The following is a 26,097-nucleotide window of genomic DNA, read 5'->3' on the forward strand; positions in this document are numbered from 1 at the left end:
ATTTATGTAGAGTATGAAGAGAGTTGGTCCTAGAACGCTGCCTTGGGGGACACCACTGCTGACAGGTACAGAATTTGATAGGATGTTCCCAATTTTGACCATTTGTTGCCTGTTTGACAGGAACACTTCTATCCAGTTATGCCGGTGTCCAGAGATACCATAAGATTTTAGTTTTAGGAGTAGTATGTTGTGTACCACTGAATCAAAGGCTTTACAGAAGTCTATGTAAATTGCATCAATTGCTTTGTCTTGATCAAGTTGTGTAGTCCATATGTTTTTGCAGTGTAAGAGTTCCAGATTACAGGATAGTTTTTTTTCTGAAACCAAATTGTTTGTTAGAAAGTAAGTTGTTTGTCTCTAAGTGGAGGATAATGGATTGGTTAATAACTGATTCCATGACTTTACAGGTGATGCAGCATAAAGAGATTGGTCTGTAATTTTCAACTAGGCTGTGGTCTCCCTTCTTGAAGATGGGGATGACCGTGGCTAGTGACCATAGGTTTGGCCAAGAACTGGTCCTGAAAGATTTTTCAAAGATTATGCTTAGAGGTTCGGCTATGGCAGTGGATAGCTTTTTTAAGAAGTAGACACATATTTTGCACAGAATTTCCCTCCATACTATTACGCTGTTACACTGATAGGTACTTTTTGTTTCCTTTAGACAAAGTAAAGTAAATACACTACAAAATGAACAGAAGTTGATAGAAAATAAAGAAGCTTATCTAAGTTTCTAGAAACAGATTTAGTGGTGCCTGTCACGAGTGTGCACTGTTATAACTAACTTAAAAAAGAAAACAATTAAAATGGTCTCTGCTGGCCTTGAACAGCATTTGGAAACTAACTAGTACAGAATGCAGTTGAGCGGGTGACAAATGGTGTCGAATATATGGCATATGTAACACCACTTCCACATGAGCTGCATTGACTATCTGTGTGTTTCTGAAGGGAAATTCAAAGTATAAAGGTTGTCACCTTTAAAGCCCTTCATAGCTTGGGAGACTCTACCCCATCCAATTTGATTCAACAGATTGGGCATGCTGCAGATCTCATCAGTTAAAGAGTGTCAAACGGCAGAAACTAGAAGATGGGCCGTCTCTGCTGCAGCCCCTGCCTTGTGGAATATTCTTCCCTCAGAGATTAACACGCCCTCCTGATGTATTTTTGTAAGGCTTTAAAAACTTAGCAAGATGCTTCTTGGATGAGAAGCGAAACATCTCCAAGAAAAAAAAAAAGTCAAGTTGCCTTTGTTTAAAGGATTGTGTTTCTTGGATTTACTGTTAGTTAACTATTTTGGTTGTTGTATGATTTGTGGATGTTTCTGTTGTTTTATTATTTTTATTTGTTTTAACTGTTTTATAGTTTTAGAATTGTAAGTCACCCAGAGTCACTTTGTTGAGATGGGTGGCCACAGAAATTGAATAAAGGAATGAATTAACAAATGAATGAATGGATGGTGCTGCAATGTCTTTTTCCTGCCATTTGTATTATTAAATTTGTACAAACCAATTGGTACTGAAAAATGCTGCACACAATCCCAACTCGTCATCACAGATTTTTGCATTTACTATGTATTGCATTCCCACTTTATGTATGTATGTATGTGTGTGTGTGTGTGTGTATTCCCCTTGTTTTACAAGGAAATTTGTACATTCATGAGCCCCCAATATATTAGCATTTAAAACTTCATCTATTTTACTTCAGTCCAGGGAGGGAGGGAGAGAGGGTAGCTCGGTGGGTTCCTGATGTGATTTCCCAGTAATGAGGAAAGATGAAAACATGAATGAAGGGAACAAAATTGAGGTTAAGAGTTCCTCACTGAAAGGAAAAACTACAACTTCAATATGTGAGTCACTTTGGGAGAAATCTCCATTTGGAAACAGAAAAAAATTAGACCGATATTCACATAGGAACACTTTATATTCTCCCCCTTACCACCAAAATAAAGGCATGTGGGTGCATGTGTACCCACCTTCCACACACACAAGCACATACAGAGTTAGATAACTATAGAATAAAAAATATCAGGAAATTGAAGAGAAATGTTCCCAATGCACTATAAAGCAGAATTCTATTTTAAGTAGTATGTTCTCAAAAAGAAAAGGGACAATGTTATCTGCTTTAAAAACAACACCTTCAATAGAAGAATGTAAGGTATCTCATCTAACAGTTTTTGTCTCTTCTTTGTGAAATACAAAAAAAAGAGTCATTTTATGCACAAGGAGCTTGTTTCTTAAACAAACACTTGTGTTTTTGATTTACACCACAGGCTGCTCCTAAATAATTTATGGCGAGTTAAATTTATTGCACAGCCCTGGCTGGCTGCAAATTCGAATTGCCAAATAATTAGATTTTAGGGCAATGCTTATAAATTATCCGCCGATTTGTCCGGACTTGTTTGTCAGTCGCTTTGTGCTCCAGGTCATCTTTGGCATTTCGCTGTTTGTGTTTTAATTGCTGATTTACACTTTGACAGATGAGAGTTGATGCCTCCAAGTTGGTAGGGGGGAGGAAATAGAAGAATCAGAAATTGTGGAATGCTTCAGTTCTATTCCACCCCCAATCTTATTTCTAAGGCAATTAAAAGAAGGGACAGCTTGTAAACAGTACTGGCATAGTGAGTTTTAATTATTATTTTAATGAGAACAGGCTGAATTCAGTGGTCCTTCACTGGTCTCCATCAGTAATGGACAACATGTTTTAGCAGCCATCCACCCATTCTCAAATCCAGGTTCAAATATTCTGCAAAATTGACCATACAATTTGGTTGTAGAAAAAAGCAAAAAAAAAATCACTGCTGTATTAGCATGGTGAAATAGGGTCAACAATACCAACAAATATCTGTCTTGAAATACTAAAGCCAGCACATTATTCGGGTGTATTGAAAATGTATTCAGAATACTATTGAAGTACAAACATATATTTGTCCTAGTTATCTAAAGACAAGAAGTACGTATATCCATTTTAATTCATGAAGGACTCAATTAATTAAAGCCATGATAGGTAGCAGAAGTCAATATCTATGGCATTGAATGTGTCCTGGCAATCATAAAAACAACATTAATGTGGTGGGGATAGGATATGTGATAAAACTAGAAAGGAATCACAGGGACTTTAGAAATCATCTAATCCAACCCTCTCTTAGCACAAGAACCACTAGACCATCTCTGAGAGATAATCAACCAGCCTCTGCTTGAAGACGCCTAATGAAAGAGAAGCTACCACTTCATGTGGCAGCTTGAACTAATGTGGACTGAATTTAAGTGAGTGACAAGTATGAAAGAATTACACTGACGGAGAAAATGAATGAGAATTGAATCACAAAACAACTACATAAAGGAAGAATAAATGCATCAAGAAGACCAAGACCAAGGAAGTCACGGTTGCGGTTGGTGATCCTGAAAATAAATAGAATAGAATAGAATAGAATAGAAATGTTTAAAAGAAAAAAGGCAATATATGACACTGTGTCTAGATATCATTGAAGCAAAAAATGTTTGCAAGGATAAATAATATTGTACGGAGAAATACAAAAAAGATAGAAACCATTCTAGCTATGTTACTTCTTCTTTCGTTAGCATGGCATACTATTACTCATTCTTTTTCTTCTTTTACATCAAAAAATATAACTTTATGGGTAAGTATGTACATAAGCAAATTTATATAAAGTTTTGGTAGCACATTGGCTGACTGAAATGCCATTATATAGATATTTTTCATTAGACTAAAAACATGCAAACAAACGTATATGTGTGCATGTGCAGGGCAAAATGAAGTATCTGGAATCAATTCTATAGCCACAGGCAAGAGGCCTACCAGCAAGAATTTCAAGAGACATGTATGAACAATAATAAAGGAATGGAATGTGTGAATGACCTTGGGGGACAAGATATTGCCTAGGAAATATTCAGACAAGACAGGCAGGAGTACCAATGGGATTAACTGAGGAAAAAAATTCGGAAAGATGCCCTCAATTGTTCAGGCAGTTAAAGTAGGTGGTAGCAAGTCAGACTTGCAAGATTCTGTTAATGTAGCCTTACAATAAAGCAGAATTAGCTCCTCATGTTGTGTTTCCTATCTGGTTTATCTGAGATATAATATTATAGTGCTTTCAAAGTGGTCTTTGTAATTGGAGGATCTGCCAAGAAAATACGATTTGCTTGCAAGCAAAAAACTAGTAGGACCACAAAATAGAAAAAGTAATAGAAAATGAAGAAGCTAAAGTGCTCTGAGATTTTAGAATTCAAGTAGACAGGCACCTACCACATAACACCCCAGACTTAACAACTATAGGCAAGAAAGTCAAAACAAGCTTGGATAGAGGAGATGACAATACCTGAAGACAGTAGAATAGAAGAGCAAGAACTAGGGAAGACAACAAAATACAGATCTGCAAATAGAAATACAATGGCAAAAGAAAACAAAGGAAGTACCAATAGTAATAAGTGCTTCGGATACAACCTGAGAACAACTGGAGGACCACTTGAACACCCACTGACAATGACAAAATCATCATCAGTCAACTGCAAAAGGCAACTTTACTTGCAACAGCTTACAACCTAAGATGATACCTTTAACATCATCAAACATCAACTTTTACCTATCTCAGAACCTTGGGAAGATAGATGGATAAAAATGCCAAATCCAGTCTAAACATCTGGCTTCCAATGTATAAATGTATAAGACCAGACTAACTACACAAAGCTACCATTAGAAAAGAAGTGCTTTTGAATCAAGATAATTGCTGCAAGTAGTAATACATAGATAAATCTATGTACCTTCTGAGCATAATAGGACTCTCCCTTTCAATGACCCTGTAATCACCTAATTCAGAATAGAGTTAGGGCTACTGGGTGCCTTCTGAGTATATGGCTCTAAAATTCTCGAAGCACTGCATATCCACTAGCACCTTTTTCTGTTTTATTCTTTTATTATTAAACTGTCCCAAGTTTGCTTTATGTAACAATTAGTCTTAATACTACTGAATATTAATTCAACTAGCACTGCCATAGGAAAAAAAAAATCTCTATGGAAAAATGCATTTTTTTCTGCTTGTTGCTCTTAACATTTTCTATTATTTCAGATTTCAAGCTATTAAGTGAATCTGTAAGGAAATTAGTCATGGTGTGAAAGGTTTTTTACAAGCTCACAGCACTTTTGATGAAACAGAATTTTTTAAATAAATTAAACTGTGTAACTAGACAATTTCCATCTGCACTTTTGAGCATAACTTAATATTTTGAGGGGAAGAGGGAATCTAGTTTTCCTGAAAAAAGGATCAAATGCATCAATGTAAGTAAGGCTTTTAAGAAAATTAAGAGATGTATCTATCAAGAAGAGATCCTGTTCTGAAAGACTCTTACTATGATATACGAATCAAAACTGCCCCAGAACTTAAACAATTAACTAAGAGAAAGAAGCAAAGAATGTCTGGTTTTTGAGCTCATATGTTAAATATATTACATGAGAATCTAAAAATAAATACAAACAACACATTTAGAAAAATGTTTAGTAACATAAGTACTAGCAAAATGCACTAATATGGGAGCCAGGAATAACTGTGACTACCTGCTACACGTACAAATAAACAAGCAATCAAGCACATAAACAAATAAATAAAAAGTGCAAAGAAAAATAGAAAATGTCAGCAATACACAAGCACTCCACACTGACTGGAAGCAGCAGAAAATATTTTACCTTCATTCCACCCAAACACTAAGATAATTCTGTATCATTCCTCTAGTCTAACATGTATCAATAAGCAAGTTCTGCAAGGGCAAACCTCAACAATAATTATCAAACCAAAAAAACCCATTCTCTGACAAAAAGAAGAAAGAAAAATAAAATCCAAATACACCACTGTTCATGAGGGAGAAAGGAGAAATTTGATTTTTGGAACAAGCTACAATAGATGCACAGGTAGTCCTCGACTTATGACCACAATTGAGCCCAAAATTTCTATTACTAATTGAGACATTTGTTAAGTGAGTTTTGCCCCATTTTAAGTCCTTTCTTGCCACAGTTGTTAAGTGAATCAATGGAGTTAAGTTATTAAGAAGGTTGTTAAGTGAAATTAGTTTTCACATTGACTTTGTCAAAAGGTCATGCAAGGTGATCACATGACCTTGGGGGCACTACAACCATCATAAATATGAGTCAATTGCCAAGCATCTGAAATTTGAACATGTGACCATGGGGATTCTACAACAGTTATAAGTGTGAAAAATGGTCATAAGTCACTTTTTCCAGTGCCATTAGAACTTTGAATGGTCTCTAAACTGTTGTAAGTTAAAGATTACCTGTAATCAGTAAATATATTTTACAAGTTCACCCAGAGTAAATTTGAAAGACAGTATTCTTATCACCATTGCAAGCCTAATCACACCATCTCTGTTAGGTAACATATTTAATTTGGGAGGTAGGGGATTATTGGATTAAATTTACTTGAAATCCTATATCAATTTTACTTTTTCAGCAAGATTTTAAGAGTTGGTGCTAGTGACTTTATTTTTCAGTTAAATAGTCTAGCAGGACATTGTGCTGTGTTTACATTCAACCTCAATCTACTTAAACTTTCTCCAACATAGATAGGCCTCAGATTGTTCCCAGAATTCTCCACCAGCATGGCTATTGCTCATCTGCATCATGCTAAACTAAATATTTCAGATATCATAAATACTGTGTTCGATCTTCATTTTTATATTCACGATCTGGCCTTGATCTCATATACAGTGGTAGGATTCAAAAATTTTTTACTACCGATTCTGTGAGTGTGGCTTGGTGGGTGTGGCTTTGAGGATGACCTCAGGGAAGCATTGGAGACATGGGCCTCCTCGTAGTCTGGTAGGATAGACTGGGCCTGTGCGTCCTCCATTTTATTCCAGGACTGACACTGAAGGCAGCCTTTCTGTAGTGCCTCTCTAACTTCTAGGCCAGGCAAGCAGGAACGCTGTGAGGCCTGAATTCTGCTTGTAAGGCCCGAATTACTAATTGCCAGTTTTTTTCTTTCCAAATATATTTTGAGCGCAGTTGGAAGAGACCTTAAAATAGCTGCACGATGGCTCCGGAGTGGCATATGAACCTCGGCACGAGCCGAGGCTCTTACGCCAGTACTCATAGTTGTCAGGAGCCATAAGCAGCGGCGCTGGAGCCCCAGCGCAAAAGGAGAACAGCTCCCTGCTCTCCGCAATGTTCCAGGCTCTACCAGATCCCTAAGGGCCTCTACGATGACTCTTGAGGTCTTCTTTTGCCTTTCGCTGCTGATCGCTAGCTAGAGCTTCCAGAGACACGCCTGCTCTTCAACAAGGAGCTGAGTTGAAAGCTGGGTGCCTAACAACAAGGGCTGGCTTTATCAGCTTGGCAGACTCAGCTCGATGACTTACGAGGAGTCATCTAACCCTGACCTGGACTCTCGCAGCAGCATGGAGGAGAAAGACTAATTCTATTTAACAATGTTTTCCAATTCAAAATCTTGAAGAGGTGATACTAGAAGTTTTCATAAAGATTATAAATAATACTGAAATTAAGCAGGTCCAATGCATAAATACCAAAATGCTCTCTTTGATTTTTTTAAAAATAATATTCATTTGCTTTTCTGTGGAAAAACTGGAAGATGTATGTGCATTATTCACTTTTATTTTTTAGTTATTTTATATATTAAATTTATATGGCCCATTTCACTGTTCTGACTGATTCTGGATGGCTTAGAATAGTATAAAAACATAAATATAAAAACATTAAAAGTACTAAAATTTAGATTATCAACAATTACAGATTAAAAACAAGAACATGGATGGTACGAAGTTGGACTTTTGTCTCTCACTTTTATAGTAATCAATAGGAAAAGTTATATTTCTTTAGGTCCTTATTTTACCTCCACATACAATAAGAAATATTCCTTCCCATCCCACCCCCCTATACACTTGCCAATCTTAGTTTATCCTGCAAGTGTAAACATCTGGAACTTATTTTTAAAGCAATACAAAAATTTTAGGCTTGTAATTTAACCTCTAAGTGCAACTAATGAAAACAAGGGAATATTTAGGGATGTTATTATTCTAGCTGTTCTGCAGAATCCAGAAAATAAGGATGCATGGTCATACGAAAAAATAAACAAGTTGAAGCCAAATAATTACCTGAGGGTGGATCTGGGGCTTGTCACACGTGGCCTCAAAATCCAACACTAGGAAGTAATGATACCTCTGTGGGGGAAAGGATGACATTGCTGCCATGGAAGCAAAGCCGTGAGAAGCCAGTTTCCCGGTTTTAGTGGAGCTGTACCTCTGGAAAACACTAAATAGCAGAAAGGAGAGCAGAGGAGTCCTCAATCTTGGGAACAATCTGAGGTGAAGCCTTGCTGCTGTTGAACCGAGAAGTGTGATCATTGAACACCTAGCAGCATCTGGACCTTCAAAAGAAAAAGAAACTGGAATCACTCTACACATACAGACTTCTTCATTTTAATGCCATTGAAGAAATACAACTTCCATTTATTTATTTGAACAGAAGCTGGAAATCAGTTTCTATTAATCACATCCCTTATTTAAAGCACTTCTACCGTATTTTGCATCAATAGGAATCAAGACAGCCAATAAAGTAACAAAAATACAGCTACATGTAGTTCTCCTTTAACAGTTTATCTAACAACTTAGCAGTTCTTCAAAGTTATAGCAGACTCCCTAAAATCTACTTTTGAGTTGGTCCCAAAATTACAGCTGCTATAATGGCCCTCACATGTACAACCAATCACAGAGATACTGCCAACCCCCACTGCATATCTCTCCCCACCATCCTTCCCCACCAGATCCCTGAAGGCCTTGAGCGTGCTTCCCAGCCCACGAGACTCCATACCCTCCTCCTCACATATCTTTTGAAGATCTCCAGAGCTTGGATTAGGGAAGCACAATGGATTATTTCATCATGTGACATGACTCAGGAAGTGATCACTATTTTCCAAACAGTACTTTGTGGAGATTGGCAGCTATTTTCAGAATTGCACCACACAACCATGTGACATCCATTCTACTTAATTAATGTACTCAGTTCAGCAGTGTAGAGGTCTGGAGATCTTCAAAAGGTAAGTAAGTGATATGTGTTCCGTGGGGAGGAGGTCTAAGCCTTGTGGAGACGATGGGGGGCGGGAGTCTGCAGGGACAGGGGGGAGTAGACTCAAGGGCTATGGGAACAGTGGGAAACAGAGTATGAGGTGTCTCAGGGTCCAAGTCTGTGCTGAGCCTCCCAGGGCCTCCCTCAACCTGAGGCACCACATGATCTGCTTAATCACCTGCACAGTTGTTTTAACAACACAGTTGTTTTAACATCAGGGAGATCAGGGGGTAGGAGTCATTAAGGGAGGCCATATTGCTTAATGACTATCATCATTTGCAAGCATAACAGGGATGCTCCAATATACTCAAACATTGATGATTATCTGTGCAATAATCAAATTACTAAAAGAGACACGTTAGCCAGTTTAGTGTGCTGGTTAAGATACCTGGCTAGAAGCTAGAAAAGTTCTAGTCCTTCCTTAGGCATGAGGCCAGTTGGGTAACCTTGCATCACTCCCTCAACCTAGGAAGGAGACAATAGTGAACCACTTTCAAAATTTTGCCAACAGTTAATCAGCACTAACTGAAGGGCACTCAGCAGAGGGAGGGGGAGAGACAATGGAAACAAAATGATGGCAGATTGTATATTATACATGTCCCTCCCAAATGCATACTGAAAAGAATCTCCTTTAAAGCCAGTGTTAACCTCCACCCCAACAAGAATATAGTGGGTATCAGGAGGACAGCCACTGAGATTGGTAACTATCAGTAAACTATACTAGATACTATGTTAATACGATAGTTGATAAAGTTCAGAATTATTAGGACCAATATGTTATAATGTAGGGAGCACTGTAAGTAAACCACGGAAATGCAGATTTAAAACCCAATTCTGATATGAAATCATTTTCTCCCAGTCTAAACTTCCCAGGAGGATACAACATAGAATGGATCAAGAATGCTACAGTGAAATCTTTAGAGACAGCGTGATTGAAAATAAAAAAAAAACATGATCACTGCTCATGTCATTTTGAACCACATTTCAAAGTAGTAGTTCCAATATAAATGTGATTAATACAATCCTTATATCATACAAATCAGTCTAGTAAATAGTAGCACACGTGTACTGCCTCCACAGCAATGATTTATAAAATAGGAACTCAGAACCAGAACATTTACTTTATGGCTTTATGTGCCTAGCACTGCTCATCCATATCAAATTGCACAAGCGAGCTTAAGACAATGATTTTTCAGTTTTAGATATTACTGGAGCCCCCCACGCCCCCAAGTTTGGGGACAAATCATATCCTCTTCAACTGGCTAGATTATGGAAATTATAATACAAAACTTGAATAAGGATTTGAAAAAGTTGCATTAATGACAGTATGACTGAACTGGTAGTGATTGTAAAAGATATGTTTAAATCAAGCGTACATCAAGGGTGGTTCTGTCCACCTCTGTAGAACTGGTAGCTCTGAAGAGCAGCAGACAGAGAGCATACATAGAATTGGTTCTATGTCTGCTGCTGTTTTGGCCCACTTGACTGCCCGGATCTTATCTGACTTTTATTTCCTGCTTTTTCAATTGCAGCTACTTTGCGCGACACAGCTGCAGTTGAAAGAGGAAAAAAAGGCTTTTTCAATTGCTGCGCACCTGCGTGCAGCACTGCTCAGCTGTCCAGGCAGCTGACGACAATATACATGCGCGCGCAGCAAAACGTAAAATCACCGAACCGGTAGTTACACAGGTCAGATCCCACCCCTGGTGTACATATTAAATACATGCTTTCAGGTGCCAGGTATATAATGCTCTGCATATAATGATACTCGCAGAGAGTCATTCAGTTCAAATCTTTCAGACCATCAAGTCCAACCCCTTGTCCTTTGCGAGAAACCAAATTAAAGGTTCTATGATATATGATGTCCAGCTTCTACTTGAATACATCCAGTAAAGATGTATACCTTTTGCATAATTGGTTCTGCTGTAAAATTGCTCTCATTGAAATCATCACTAGAATTTAACTAGCCTTTCTATAATTTAAATCCATTACATCATGTATTCTGAGGTAATAGAGAACAAGGCCTGACCTTCTCCTACGTGATACCCTTTAAGCTATTTGAGGAGTGCTTATTATAATCATCCTCAATTTTCCTCTCCCAAGGCTAAGTACATCCAATTCTTTCATGGAATTTAGTTTCTATTCCCTTGATCATCCTTGTTGCTTTTCTCTGAAGTTGTTCTAGTTTGTCTGAATCATCTTCAACTATGGGGTCCAAAACTGAATTAGGGTCTGATCATTGCAGAATAAAATATAGTTCAGTTGATGCAACCCAAAATTGCATCTATCTTTTATTTAGCCACCTTAGATAGAAAATACTATTATCAAGCCATCTATCTAATTAGAATCAAAGTTTGCAACTCTTTACTTCATTGTATTTTGCTAAATTATAAATTTGGATTTAAGTCATACTGATGTGTTTACACCCAAATGATCCACCATTTAATAGAGATCTTGTGCCATCCAATCCACCACTATTCTTGATATTTCTAAGACTAGAAAGGGCTACAAAATAATCTCTGAAGACTTTGGAAGTCTAGCCAAACCATAATCAGACAGATAGGATATAAATGGTGAAAATACCACGCCACTATTACTTTTTCTAAGAGTGGATTGTAAATGTCTTATGATGATTCTCAATCATTTAGGTCATGTGTCCCAAAGGTGCTTTTCAAAAATGTAATTGGATTTTGTTTTTGTTTTTCCTTGAAAATGTTTCACCTCATCTAAGAAGCTTCAGTTCTGACTATATATTAGGTATTGTTCATTTAACCAGAATCTCTTCATCTCTTCATATAATTATGAAAAATCTTAGATTTATTGTAGGTCATAATACTGCATGACTATAGTTCTAAAAGGTTCACAAATTTTCTCCTAGTATTAGAGGGAGCTTTGACCAAAAGACACAGGCCCCTTTCTCCCAAGTACTTTCTACAAAAAAAAGTGAAGTAGCGAGCATTGTATTTATTTTAATAGCTTAGAAAATGGTAAGAGAAATAACTTTTATATTTGATTGTGTTCTCATCTGAGTCATACCTGAATTTGTTAAAAGTTCTAATTATCAAGCCCAGCTCAAGAATGAAATAGAACAATCTAGCCAAAGTTCAGTTCTTTATTTACTTATACCATATAGACAGAATCTTGCCAGACTAAAGCTATACTACTCTCACCCTAAGGGATATACCAAGAGATTTTAGGAAATGGCTATCCTAAATCTCTTCCTCTATCTCCAATCCAGCTCCAGGCTGTGTTGTCTCATTTCACCCTCCTCCTTGGAATATGCTTCCTCCTTCCTGGGATACTGCCACTTCATTGTAGGCCATCACACCATCTCCCACTTTTGTATACAGATTTCATCATACTGATACAGCCCTGAAGAATAACAGTAGATTTTTCCACCTCACCTCCTGGCCCCGAGAATGAAGAGCTCTGAACAAATTTGAAATTGTAGCCTTTTATTTAAAAATTTGTGGAAATACACTTCTTCTGAAGTAATACTATATAAGAACCTTATTCCTTTCTCCTATACTCTCAAAATCAGATTAATTTTAAGAATGAAAGGAACATCCATATATGATAGAAAGTTCTAGTTTGCTTTGATCACTGTATATATACTTATAATACTTATTCTGGTTTGGACCCTGGATTTATACATGCCCAGCTAAATCTAAAACCACATTACAGTACAGCTGAGACCAGTGTTTCCCAACAGCCATGATCTACAGGGGGGCAATTTGATTTTTAATGGGGGCAATTCGAAAATGAGCTATTAACTGAATTTTTGAAAGCCCACTAATTGGTCTTATATACTTGTGATGAAACAGCTGTGTTTCATTTACCTATTTTGTCTTTGTTAAAGTTCATTTTCTAGGGTCTGTCTGAAAAGGATATCCCAGCTGGGGGGAGGATAGAGCAACTACCAGCCAATCAGATGTGTTCCCATTAAGGATCATGGGACTGGCAGAGTCTCTTTCTCTCTCTTTCCTGTAAGCTTTGCTGCTGGGTGGTTGCTCTTTGCTGCTGGGTGGGGAGAGAGTGGATAGCTCCTGGGGGAAGCCCAGCAGTGAGGATACAGAATTAAGACCCAGGTTTAAGTAAGAAATTATTAAGACTTACAGTTATTTTTAGTCTGTGTGTTTCCAAGGCCGTGTTTTACAACTTTTCCTCACAGAGCAATCTGGGGTTGGGCCACGTATGGGTAGACCTTGCCGGGCGAGTAGGGGGACTCCTAGGTTACAACCCCCCTTTTGTTCATGACAATTACTATTCATAAACTAACCATAATCTATTATGGAATGGATTACACAGAAATTAGATTACAAGATTCAGCCCTGATAAACTCTGTTTCAAATAAGCCATGATATTAGCTTGCTTGCTTATAGTATACTAAGAATGTCTGGAAGATTGTCATACAGTTTGAATCTGTTTAAAAAATGAAATGGAAAAATATGCATTTGTGAGAGAGAGAAAAAGGTCAGAATAAGGGCTTGGAGAAGAAGACATCATTAATAGTGAGACTGGTCCAGGACTTATATGCAGTACAATATCTGTCCAGCAGCTATGAATTTTTGAAAGCCCAGTAATACTTAATAATACTCAGGTTTGCAACTCATTTTTGCATGGTGACCAAATAGCCAATGAATTTCAGCTTTATAGGATCTTTGTACATAATACCAATATTTAAATTTTATAGTTAAATTTTATAATAAAACAAATGAAATCTGTACATATAAATTGGGTGTTGGTGTAATTACCTGAGAATGCCTTTCTATCTACGCTGCAAAAGAGTCCAGGAATGGGATATAACTCCTCCCTCTGATGTCATAGAGCTGAGTCTGCCACTATATAAAAAGCAGCCCCTAGCTGGCTCCCCAGCTTTTAGGCGAAGATTCTTGACAGACGTAACGTGTCTCTGGAAGATAATGAAATTAATTCACACACACGCCATCAAGACCAGACACACAAGGGTGAGGCTGGACTCTCTTGCAGCGTAGATAGAAAGGGCATTCTCAGGTAATTACAACAATGCCTATTCTCATCTATGCTGCGCTGAGAGTCCAGGAACAGGACATACCAAAGCCTGCATGTCCATGAGAGGGCCATTGTCTGGTCCATTCACTCCGACTGTGATACAACCTTCTGAAGTACCCTTCGTCCAAAAGCAGCATCAGCAGTGGCAAAGGAATCCAGGTGATAGTACCATATAAATGGCAAAAGAGACACCCTAGCTGCCCTGCAGATTTCCTCAACGGTTGCCTGGGTAGTCCAGGCGGCGGAAGTCGCAGCACTTCTAGTGGAATGGGCTGTTAGGCTCTTGGGCACCGGCAGGGACAAAGTCTGGTAGGCCTTGGAGATACATGCTCTGATCTAACTACCAATGGTAGATGCCGAAGCCTTATTCCCCAAAGGGTTAGGATGAAAAGATACAAACATGGCCTCGGACTTCCGAAAACCCGCAGTACGTTTGATGTAGATGCAGAGAGTTCATCTTACATCCAACATATGCCACTTGTGCTCCAACTCATGGGGTGGCTCGGGGCAGAAATCTGGTAACACTATGTCCTGTGCCCAATGAAACCAAGAATTCACTTTGGGAACGAACGTAGGATCTAGCCTTAGAATTACTCTGTTCTCATGGAAAAAGCACAGATCCTGTCTGACCGAGAGTGCCACAAGTTCTGACACTCTCCTGGCCGAAGTAATGGCCACTAGAAAGGCTACTTTGATGGTCAGGAATTGAAGTGATACAGATTTAAGAGGTTCAAATGGGGGTCCCATAAGGGCCTGCAAAACTCTACGGAGGTACCAGGTGGGATACTTGTGAAATACAGGGGGGCGAAGATGAGAAGCCCCTTTCAAAAAACCTTTGAACTGAGGGATGATGAGATAGAGACGAATAATTGTCCCAGGACAATACTGATGACAGAGCCGCCACCTGATGGCAGAGGGTGTTAGGAGCCAACCCTCGCTCTGGCCCATCTTGAAGGAATACCAACACATCTTCAACAGAAGCCAGTGGGATCATGGGCTGCCTTTGAACACCAAGTGCAAAAGACCCAGCAGGTAGCATTGTAGATTCGAGTAGTAGAAGGCCTGCAAGTAGCCTGGATGGCCTCTATCACCTGTCAGGGAGATTAGAATCCCTCAGAGATTGCCGCTCAAGGCCAAACAGCTAAGTGGAACCACTGAGGGTCTGGGTGGAGTAAGGCTCTTTGATGGAGGGAGATCCTGTTGGCCGGGCCCCTCCATGGCTGGGCTACAGACCAATTCACCAGATCAGCGAACCAGGGTCTCCTGGGCCAATCCGGTGCCAGGAATATGAGCTCCGTCTTTTCCTCCAACATCTTCCAAATGACTGCCGGGCTGATAGGATAGGCGTAGAGGAGACCTGGAGGCCATTTGCTCCAAAGTGCACTGGTGCCCTCTGCCCCTGGGTCGGAAATCTGGTAAAGAATCTGCTTACCTGAGCATTTTGAGGGGTGGCAAAGAGGTCTACTGCAGGCGATCCGAACAGATCTAGGAACAAGGTCGGATGGAGACTCCAATCCGACTGATCGACTCTGAATCAACTCAACCAGTTGGCTTGGGTGTTGTCAACCACCAAAATGTGGTCTGCCCTGATGGAAAGAAGGTGTCTCTCCACCCACCGCCTCAGGCATTCTGCTTCCCTCATCAAGGCCCTGGACCTGGTCCCCCCATCTGTTGACATGTGCCTTTGCAGCCACATTGTCTGTCATGATCAACACGTGGCAACCTGCCACTTTTCCAAAAATGCTTCAGGGCTAGGAAGATGGCCTTCAGCTCTAGCCCATTTATGGGGCAGGCCCTGTCTACCTGAGACCAACTCCCCTGGGCTATCTAGCTGCTAGATGGCCCCCCCAACCCTGAAGACTGGCATCTGTGGTGAGCAGGATTCTGCTTGGTTCCTTGAATGGATGTCCCCTCCAGACAGTCAGAGATTGCCACTATCTGAAGGAGCAAAAGATCTGAGATGGAAACTGAACCCTGATGGAAGTGTGGCTGGTTCCTGCCCCTTGAAATGGTAGCAGGAACCATTGAAGAGCCTGAGCATGGAGCTGAGCTCACGGGACAATGCCAATGCAGGAAATCATTTTCCTGAGTTTGGACAGATGAGACAAGGGAACTGTGTGCTGCTGCCGAATCTGAACGATGATCTCGTTGAGGCGCTCTCCACACGTTCCAGGTAGAGAAAGACCTCACAGAGAGACATATCGATGATCGCGCCAAGATTAAGTAGTCTGGTCATTGGAGAAAGATGGCTTTTCTTGAAGTTGGTAGAAAAACTGTGTAGGAACTCCTGTAGGAACCGCAACGTAGTTTGTAGGTAGCAATGGGCGGAGTGGATTGACGCCGACTGGTTCAAGATGTCGTACAGGTAACATTAGACTAGAACAGCCCAAAGCGAAGCTGCCAAAGCTGCCAAGACTTTGGTGAAGACCCTGGGGGCCAATGAGAGCCCGAATGGAAGGGCCTGATACTGGAAATGCTTGTTCTGGTAACAGAAACTAAGAAACTGGCGGTATTCGGGCCAGATGAGAATATGGAGGTATGCCTCCATGAGGTCTATGGAAGAGAGATCGCCCTCCCAAACGCTCTCTAGGTTTGAATGCAAAATCTGCATCTTAAAATGCCTGTATGGGATGAACCTGTTCAAAAACTTGAGGTCAAGAATGCCCCCCCCCCGAGGCCTTTGGGATCACAAAGAGCCGAGAGAAGCCTAGCCCTCGTTGATCCACTGGAACCAGCTGTATGGCCCTTATGTCCACCAGATGTTGAATGGCCGATTCCATAAGGGCCTGTTTGGAACTGTCCAAAGAAGGACAGCACACATAAAAACTTGGGGGTGGTGAGAGGAACTCCAGCTGGAGACCTGACCTCACCGTCCTGAGCACTCAGGCATCCAATGTTGACTCCTCCCATCTGGAGGCGAAGAAGGTCAAACGACCTCTGATGAGGGGGAAGAACGGGCATTCACTTGGAGCATTGGAATGAATGATCTTCTCCCTCATGAAAGGGCAGTTTACCAGTATTTTGAGGTTGCCTGCCCGCAGCCTCTGGTCATTGTTCCTGGCGGGGAGGAAAAGCTCTCTGGCTCCGCAAGAAACGAGTGGACTCGGGCTGGAAGGAGGAGGGTCGGTAGTATGGAGCGGAACGATAGTCCCAATTTCTTTTTCACCGAAGAGAGGACCTTTCCCTTGTCCCTGGTTTCCACCAAGGCTCCAGGGCATCATCAAACAGCTTCTCTCCTGCGCATGGAGCAGACACCAACTTCCATTTTCAGCAGGAATCAGACTGCCAATTTCGCAGCCAGAGTAGCTTCCTGTGACCTTCCTGGAAGGAGTCATATCCCATTCCTGGACTCTCAGCATAGCATGGATGGGAACAGATAATTCCAATAGCTGATTTTCAATAAAAAGCAGATAAATTCATTGCAGTTGTATTTTCTGACATCATTCTATAATTTTTATAAGAAAAGACAGGACAGGGGAAAGAGTATCTAAAAAAAATTAGGACATCCCAAATAACTGTTTTTGTATCCATTATGGTCCAGTCTCCAATCAATGCAACTAAAATCAGATTTTCAAGATACAAACAAATCAATATTCTAAAATTTGTGGCTATGATCAATTATGGTCATACAAGAGTAGATTCACCTCTGATGCATCGAACAAAAGGGTACAAAGGCTTCCTAATCATAAAAACTGTCTGGATATTTTATAACATGGTCAGCTGTCTACTTAAAGTAAGAATTATAGTTCTCTTTTGTCTAGATAGAATATTATCAATATATTAATGAAAATGTATTCTTCTATGTAGATATAACAGTATAGAATAAAATCATACAGGTCAATGAATTAAGCCTGAAGTCATGGCACTTTTTCAAAGGAATTAAAACACAACAAATAATTCCTCCTGTCTGGCACAGCAAAGTAAAATACTGTAATGTTCTTAAAAGCCAAGCCCAATAAATGGATAATGCTTCCTTATTTTAGCATTTAGTAAAAATTATCTACTGTATTAAAATAACCAAGAGCCAAAACCAGCCAGAAGAAATTGATCAATTTAATCCAGCAATTTTTGAATCTGGGATACTATTCAGAATATTTGATACTGACTCATTCAAAAAAAGAAAGATCAAAATAAACCTTCATTTTTATACAAGATGGGATAGAATTCTCACATGAAATTGGGCAATTTAAATTATGCACTCCTGGCAATCTGATGGAATAATTTAGCTTTCTTTATAATCCATAACATGGAATAGTCAAGACAAACTGTGAATAATCTCCCTGACTTCAGAATCCTTTTCAGACCTTAAGGTTGTACAAGCTGAAAAACATTGCTTATTCTGTGAACAAGTAACTAACATTCCGGTAATTTAATTATTTAGATATAATAAAAAAGAATGACTTAGAAAAAAGAAGCCAAAAGGCAGGGAACATATCTATGGAAAAAAGATAGAAACCAATTTATCACCATCATGGAATTTGGACCTCATTTGGCATTAGCAATTATGCATGATTTTCATCAATGAAAATAATTTGTGTAAGGGAACCTACATCCAACAGGTGGGACTTAATTGTCTTTATTATCTCAATATTCATAATGGTTTCATCCTTATAAACTATTTGTTAAATACTCACCAACCATAACTTGGCCTTTTAAATTAAATATTAAGTAAAATAGAATGCTGAAAGGCCAACAACTATTGTAGTATAAGACCATGTGAGCACTCTAGACAACTCTTAATAAATCCAATATTCATAAGTTTTAATGATGAATTGATGTGCTAACAGACTAAAGAATGACATTATTTTAGGGATTAGTAATAAGGCAAATATTAAGCGCAGTAAGACCATAGATATATTTAATGTTGAAGAACAAATCAGCTGTATCCATCTATACCACATAGTTTTTAGGTAGCTTGTTTTTTAAATGTACTAGGCCTGCAACTTCCAAAACTCCAAGCCGATATAGCTAAAGAACCATTATACACGGTACAAATGTTAGAACATATGGCAGATGATTACATAATTTTTGTTCATGGTTTATCTTGGCTACTGAACACCTATTTTTAACAATTGTTAGCTACCCAGAGTCAACACAATTGAAAATATGTTCTTATTAATTGAAGTACTATAATTAAATTAAAAAATATGATAGACACCAATTTGAAAAAGACTACTGTACTATAGCACATGTTAAAAGTAAGATATATAATTTCACGTAATTCCTTTCTCATTTTTTGATTTGGCAAACTTTTTTCAAAAATATACATATTGTACAAAATGTAAATAATGTGTTAGTGTTAAATGATAACATAATTTCTAATCAAAATAAAATTTCAGGATATAAAAAGATGTTTCTACAAATGAAAAATCAAGGTAATCATGCGCATATAAATTTATTTGATTCAGTTATAGCTGTCCAACTCCAATGGAAGTGCAAAGTACTACTTTTCATAATGAGGAACAAAGCTGTTCACAAAAAGATGTTTGTTTTTAAAAATGCATTGTCCTGTAAAACTAATAAGTAACAGAATGAATGCGTGAAAAAGTTACACTGGACAATTTCTAATTTAAATTATCTAGTTTTAGTGACAATTTTGAGAAAGCATAAATGGTAAAAATAAATACATAATTCAGTGTTTGAAGAGTGTCAGGATTCAGATCCTAGTCCTGTGCTGGCGAATCTATGGCATGTGTGCCAGAAGTGGCATGCAGAGCCATTTCCCCTGGCACGCGAGGTTTCCCAGAACAGCCCCACTGCGCAAGCGTGTGCGCTCCGCTGCCTGACAGCTGATTGTCGAGTATCTGGTGCGCATGCACAGGGGGTACGTGGAAGACACATGTGCAGATGCACAGCGCACAGGGGCATATCTCACGTGCATGCACAGACACGCAGCGCACGTAGCGGGATCGTGCGTGTATGCATAGAGGATGTAGGGTGGGCCAGCACGCATTGCCTTCTGGGTGCTGGCATGCAAGCGCGCGCAAGCGAGCAGACGCACAATTATCGGCACAGGAGCCGAAAAAGGTTAGCCACTACTGTCCTAGATCTAGAGTAAATTATAATTCATTTTGAATAGCACAAATTATCAGTTACTAGGATGTGCAAACTGTTAGCATGGCTTCCTCCTGAAAATATAGAAATGTTATGGAATGAATATGCTTCATATTTTATACTTCAGAATATTTATATATATCCAAAAAATAAAATTTGGCTTGAGTATAAAATTTAATCAATGTTCAGTACACTATGTATTTTTCCTAATCTTTTTTAAGTTATTTTAAAACTGTATTTTTTTTAAAAAAAACACTATTGACCAAAACCCATAACTACATATATACAAATGCTAAGCCATAGTTTTAAACTTGAATAAACCACAGTCAGCTTCGCAGATGAGTAGCTCTTAACTTCCATTTCTTTGAACTAGATAAAAAGCTTAGACAAAATCAAGCCAAAGTAAATAATTCAATCATAATCAACCCTCTATTCTCTATTTACGTGTCATAACATACCAACAAACTACTATTTCAAATTCAGATTTGCTTTTTCATAGCAAATAACATTCTATCTTAGCATAAATATGTGTATCCACCCCAAAATAGTTTGTTCTCATTTCCCCCCATGTTGTAATTACTGCAATTTCTTTGATTGTTTTGAGCTATCTGAAATCACTGCGAATCAAACAGCATACAAGTTTAATAAATTGATGTTATTATTATAGTTCTATGCTTATAATTACTAGACTCCTACCATAATATAACCCAAATATTGACAACTTTCATCTAAGGCTGAATATCATCCACTACAACACAAAGCAGGTATGTTACAAAATAAATATGGAATGAAAATACCTCAAAATTTTTGTAGGCCGCTCAGTCACTTTCATGAGATGAGCGGTTACATAAATATAATTTTAAAAATATTTTTCTTAATATAGTTAAGATTTTATTCCCCAAGTTGTCATTAATATTCATATCAAACTTTAATTCATGACAATATTTTATATTCGGTAATTAGCTGTTACATATTTCTGTTCAATAGCTTTTTGTTATCAGTACAGCATATAAAGTGAATACTATATGCCATTTTTTATTTTTTAAATAAAGCTAAAGACACATTTGTATGATAGTAAACTAACCCAACTCCTGTCTAGGAGTGACAAACTGATCACATTATATCCATACAAAGTAGCTCCCTAAATCATAGCTCTTCTTGATGCGCAAATTAGAGTAGATAGTATTTTTTTTTAATTAAATAGAATTGGAAAAGAAATTAATACGATTTCAATAAAATATAATTTCAAATTCTGGTTAATATTAATCAGAAATAACAGCCACTTTGTATGACACATCTCACTAATATACAGAAGACTTATCAGCTGTGATTAAGAAGCCACTTCAGACCAGGACAAATTCCAAGCAAAGCAATGTTAAGCTTCCAGGCAAAATTCCAGGCAAAGTAACTGCCAAATGTTGAATGAATATACAATATGAAATTACATCATCTAAGACTAACCAAATGCTAATAGAAGGTGTGGTAAAGAAGTTCTTCTTGGCAGACGAGGAAGCAAATTTCAGACTGATCCTTAAATCTAAACAAAACATAGTTGATATCCTAAGTGGAAAAAAAAGTCTTGCAATAATATAAAACTCATATCTTGCTAGATATAAAAGCATGCTTCTTGATCAGATAGTTGAAGTTTGTGAAGGAGCTGCAAAATAATCTAAATCAAACAACTAAAAATGGCTGAAGAAGTTGGAAAATACATGAATGATGACTGACTGTCAAGGGGAGAATTTCATATAGTCGAAGCAAAACTCTATCAAGTGTCATATCTTTTCTTCTGTTTAGATTTTAAATGACAGAAAAATAAAATGTTAAAATAATATTGGATTTTAAATGACAGAATAAAATAATCAGTACAGCACATACTATGATGATAGGGCTATATATTAGAAATATATACATACTTGATTATTTATATTTTATATAAATAAAATTGTTAAATGGTAAGTGCTGTAACAATACATTATGCTTTCTTTTTTCTGTTGTATTTTTTTCTTTTCAGGACTTGTTTTTATTTTGTTTTTTTTTGAAAATGTATTTCATGATAATTATCATCCTTTTATTTTTCTTGTTTTATGATTATTTATATAAAAAATAAAAGTATAGCATATATACCTAAATTTACCAAAAGATGCTATTATTAAGATATTAATATTGAGACAGTAATTAGAATATAAAGTATTTCATTAAACACTTGAGTGTATAAATACTGTAGATAAAGTAGAATTTAACATTCATCCAGTTACCACAATCAATATTATATCGTAAGATGAGAGTGATTAGACTTATTAATTTGGAAATACCAAGATTTCTAAAAGAAGTTAGTTTTTGCACTCTATTTTAAAGATCCCTAAGGTATTTTTAATGTGTTTTACTGTAGTAGAAGGAAACAGCCAAATTTCTCTAGAACATACTGTATCTTCAATAGTTTAAAATGGTAATTATTACAAATTGTGGCCAAGATTTTAACATTGATTAAACAGGCCATAATGGCTTATTCATAAATAAGCTACAATGAATTAATCCTCAAAATGTGATGGCAAAAAAGCAAGTAGCCACAATGTATCTTAGTGCAATGTCTCAATTAAGTGACATGACCCAATGCACATTGGATCCATGGCTTATGAGATAAACCCTTATGCAAATTTAATATAGACATTCAATATCCATCTGAAAAGGAAGATTTGAAGTAGTAACAATATAGTTGTGTGTAAGAATTTAGCAGTGGGAAACAATGATCATGATACAAGAAAAATGCACCATGGCTAATCAGATGGCCTATGTAAACCACATGATGCACACCATACTTTGACCATAAATCACAAAATATTTATTGGTCATGAGTAAAAAAGCTTATCCATCTTCACACGGGTTTCTAATAACATAAATTCTGGGAGCTCTAATTCCATATTCAAGAGATACTTTTGGAAAGCCTGGGGAGTTACCAAATTTTCCCCCTAAGGCTTCTTTTAAGTGGTGGACACACAATTATTTGCAGAGGAACAGGTTTATAATCTAAAAGTTTTGTATCTATTAGATGTTTAGTCTGACATATTAAACACAATGCAAGCTCATATTTGTCAATCAGTAGAGTAACAGATATCTTTTAACCAGATTTCTGTTTCCAAGTCTTTAAAGAGTGCATCCTGTGAATACAATATTGTCCTATTGGTAAATAGATTTACTGCCTCATAAATGCTTTAGGATTACAAAGTAGGATTTAGCCTACTCAGTATCTTCATCACTGCATTTCTCCAGAAACATACTTTCTTTCAAAGATCATGTATCCAGTTCTATCACATTATCTATCCTTGTTATAGTTAGCCCCAAATACTCAGTTTATTGCAGCAGGAAAGAACTAAGCTATTGTTTAAAAGGGAAACCATTAGCATGGTATCTTTCCACTATCCATGCTCTTGTAGAAAAGTATGTCTAATAAACTACCAATTTCGCTACAGGGCCTATCATTTTCTGGACTTCATTCACTCTGACAGACTTTTGATATGTAACACGTTTACACCTGTCATAATCAAAAAAAAGAGGAGGAAGAAGAAAACAGCTGCATCACTTCTGGCTGAAGGCTAAACTCCACTCTTGCCAATCAGCCTTTCAATTCTTTCACAGCCTGAATTTTAGGTAACTCTGAAAGCTTCAGAAGTAAAGCATGGGCAGTTTTCGTCTTCCCCCTAAAACTGATAAAATAGTGTACCAATACCACACTAAGAGTTTAGCCATTAACAAAATCTCCGAACGAGCACATCCATCCCTTCCCACAAGCCACAGCTATTCCTTCCCATTAGCTTTTATTTCTCTTTTTTTTTTTTTACTCCGCAACTCACACCGACTAAGGCATCCAGCCCCTGGATCCCCAACGCAATTTGCCAGCCAGGCCTCATTTGAGTCTTCCCTTGTTACCTCCACCTCCCAAATCATCGCTTCTCCCGTTTCGGTTAACCGAGTTCCTGCAACCTCCCGTCCGGCCCAACCAGCGCTAAGCAGGGAAGTTGGCAATTCCGTATCCCAGAATCGGCGGGGATTCGTAAAATCCGTCACCGCGGGCCGAGCTCCATCCCCCAATGCATCCTACACCGCGCCCCCCGATCTTGGCCTCAGGGCCCACTTAGGCCGCCAGAGTCCCAACCGGCAGGCCCTCCCCATCCTCCCCACTCAGGCATTCACCAGTCGGTAAACCCCCACACACCCCCGCCCCCAGGACAGCCCCGGTCACCCCCCATCCCTCAGCACCACGAGTCCCCAACAGCAGCCACTCACCTTCGCGCCCTCTGACCCTCGAACTCAATATAAAAGACAGCAGTAGCGACCAACCCCGACTGAGGTTCCCGCCCTAGGGGGCGGACTTCTTGGTTGTGAGCATGCGCATAAAATGTTGCCGCGCGCTTCTTGCTTCTTTGGCATTGTGGGATACGTAGTTTTGAATCCTGTCGGAGGGAGGCGGGAGGGATTCCGCAGGTAGCATCTTGGAATCTTCTGTTCTATGAAGAGTTGGTTCAGGAGGGAAGCAATTTGGATTGGCGTTAATCACACAAATACTGCCTTAACGTCACGAATTGTCAGATTTAGTCTTGGCAATATTTTGCTTTTAATTCTGAGTATTTTAACCAATAAAGTTGCTGGTTGTGTGAAATACACACACACACACACACACACACACACACACACACACACACACACACACACTTTTTCACAAATAATTTTTCATAGTAAAATGCCTCACTTAATTCATTTGAAGACGTTAGATTATACAGAAGACCTTTTTGCATTCCATTTTTCTCTTTCACTATCCTGTTCCTGTGCACCTTCCAACCTGCTTTAGAAGTTTAGGAGATCTTCACAATTAAATTTGGATCACATAGGAAGGAAGCAGCAGGAGACAAAAAAAGTCCTGTTCATGCACTGAATACAGGATGTGACATTCTATATCTTTCCTTTTTCATATATATATTTCAAGATAGTGAACTTATCTAAAACTGCTGTGTTCTATTTTCCCTCAGATGGGGTGCTGAGAGAGAATGACTGACACAAAGTCTCTCAAGATGATTTTCATGCCAATATAGTTCTAGAATTCACAGCCTCTTATGGTAGTTTCTAGGCCGGATATTTAACCATTACACCAAACTGGATGTCACATATCAGTGAATGTACCATATAGTATTAACATGTCATTATTTTAATATAAAATATTTGTAATTAACCTTTACAATAAGCAGCAGTCAAAGATGAGGTAGAGGACAGTTAAAGTACTAGATTTAAACTGCAGCAAATTCTATTTTCCACTTTAGCTGCATGGTGTCTAAGCTAAAGTTAAATCTAGTCTTATTTGCTCTCAAAAGATTAATATTCTGTTCCGTGTATTACAAGTGTTCCCTCTGAAGTCCAAGTTTACGCAACTTGATGTGATTTTATTGACTGAAAGATTAATATTCTATTCCGTGTATTACAAGTGTTCCCTCTGAAGTCCAAGTTTACGCAACTTGATGTGTTTTATTGACTGAATTATAAAGCCACCCATCTCAATATATGACTCTGAATGGCTCACAAACAGGCAATGTGAAAACCAAGCAAAATTTATAATTATGGAAGAAAACTGTTCACTATTGTTTTATCAGGTTGAAGTTCAGGTATGAAAAAAGAACAAAAGCAGGGAACAACCGCTGGTGTCTTCAGTATAGAAGAAATGAAGCTCTGAAGTTTATTATAGGGTTTATTTTGACACATAATAGTGGTCTTCTTTAGATGGAGTTAGGGATGGGGTGGCTTAATGGCTTAAACGCTGAGCTTGTTGATCAGAAATCAACAAGCTCAGTGTATGTATTTCAAGGGGAACCTTTACCTTTACACGGAGTTAAATGGTAATAATTACTTACAACATTATAAAAC

At 38.2% G+C, this 26,097-nt stretch overlaps 1 protein-coding gene across 3 annotated transcripts in view; it reads right to left on the minus strand.

Annotated features, from left to right (window-relative positions):
• Positions 1 to 24,568, minus strand: part of ERI3 (ERI1 exoribonuclease family member 3) — a 218,555-nt gene extending 193,987 nt beyond the window's left edge. The window contains exons 1-2 of one of the 3 annotated variants that reach the window (XM_026707006.2): positions 24,472 to 24,568; positions 8,133 to 8,404 (exon numbers count right to left, since the gene is read on the minus strand). In XM_026707006.2, the coding sequence (XP_026562791.1) occupies positions 8,133 to 8,381 (249 nt within the window). In that variant the 5' untranslated portion in view covers positions 8,382 to 8,404; positions 24,472 to 24,568. Of the gene's footprint in view, positions 1 to 8,132; positions 8,405 to 9,490; positions 9,579 to 21,648; positions 21,727 to 24,471 lie in introns of those variants that run through there. The other 2 variants (XM_087929797.1, XM_087929795.1) reach the window with 2 other exon arrangements.
• Positions 24,569 to 26,097: the final 1,529 nt, after the last annotated feature.

This window comes from Pseudonaja textilis, chromosome 3, assembly GCF_049901715.1.
Source record: "Pseudonaja textilis isolate UNSWEBS1 chromosome 3, rPseTex1.2, whole genome shotgun sequence".
NCBI lineage: Eukaryota > Metazoa > Chordata > Lepidosauria > Squamata > Elapidae > Pseudonaja > Pseudonaja textilis.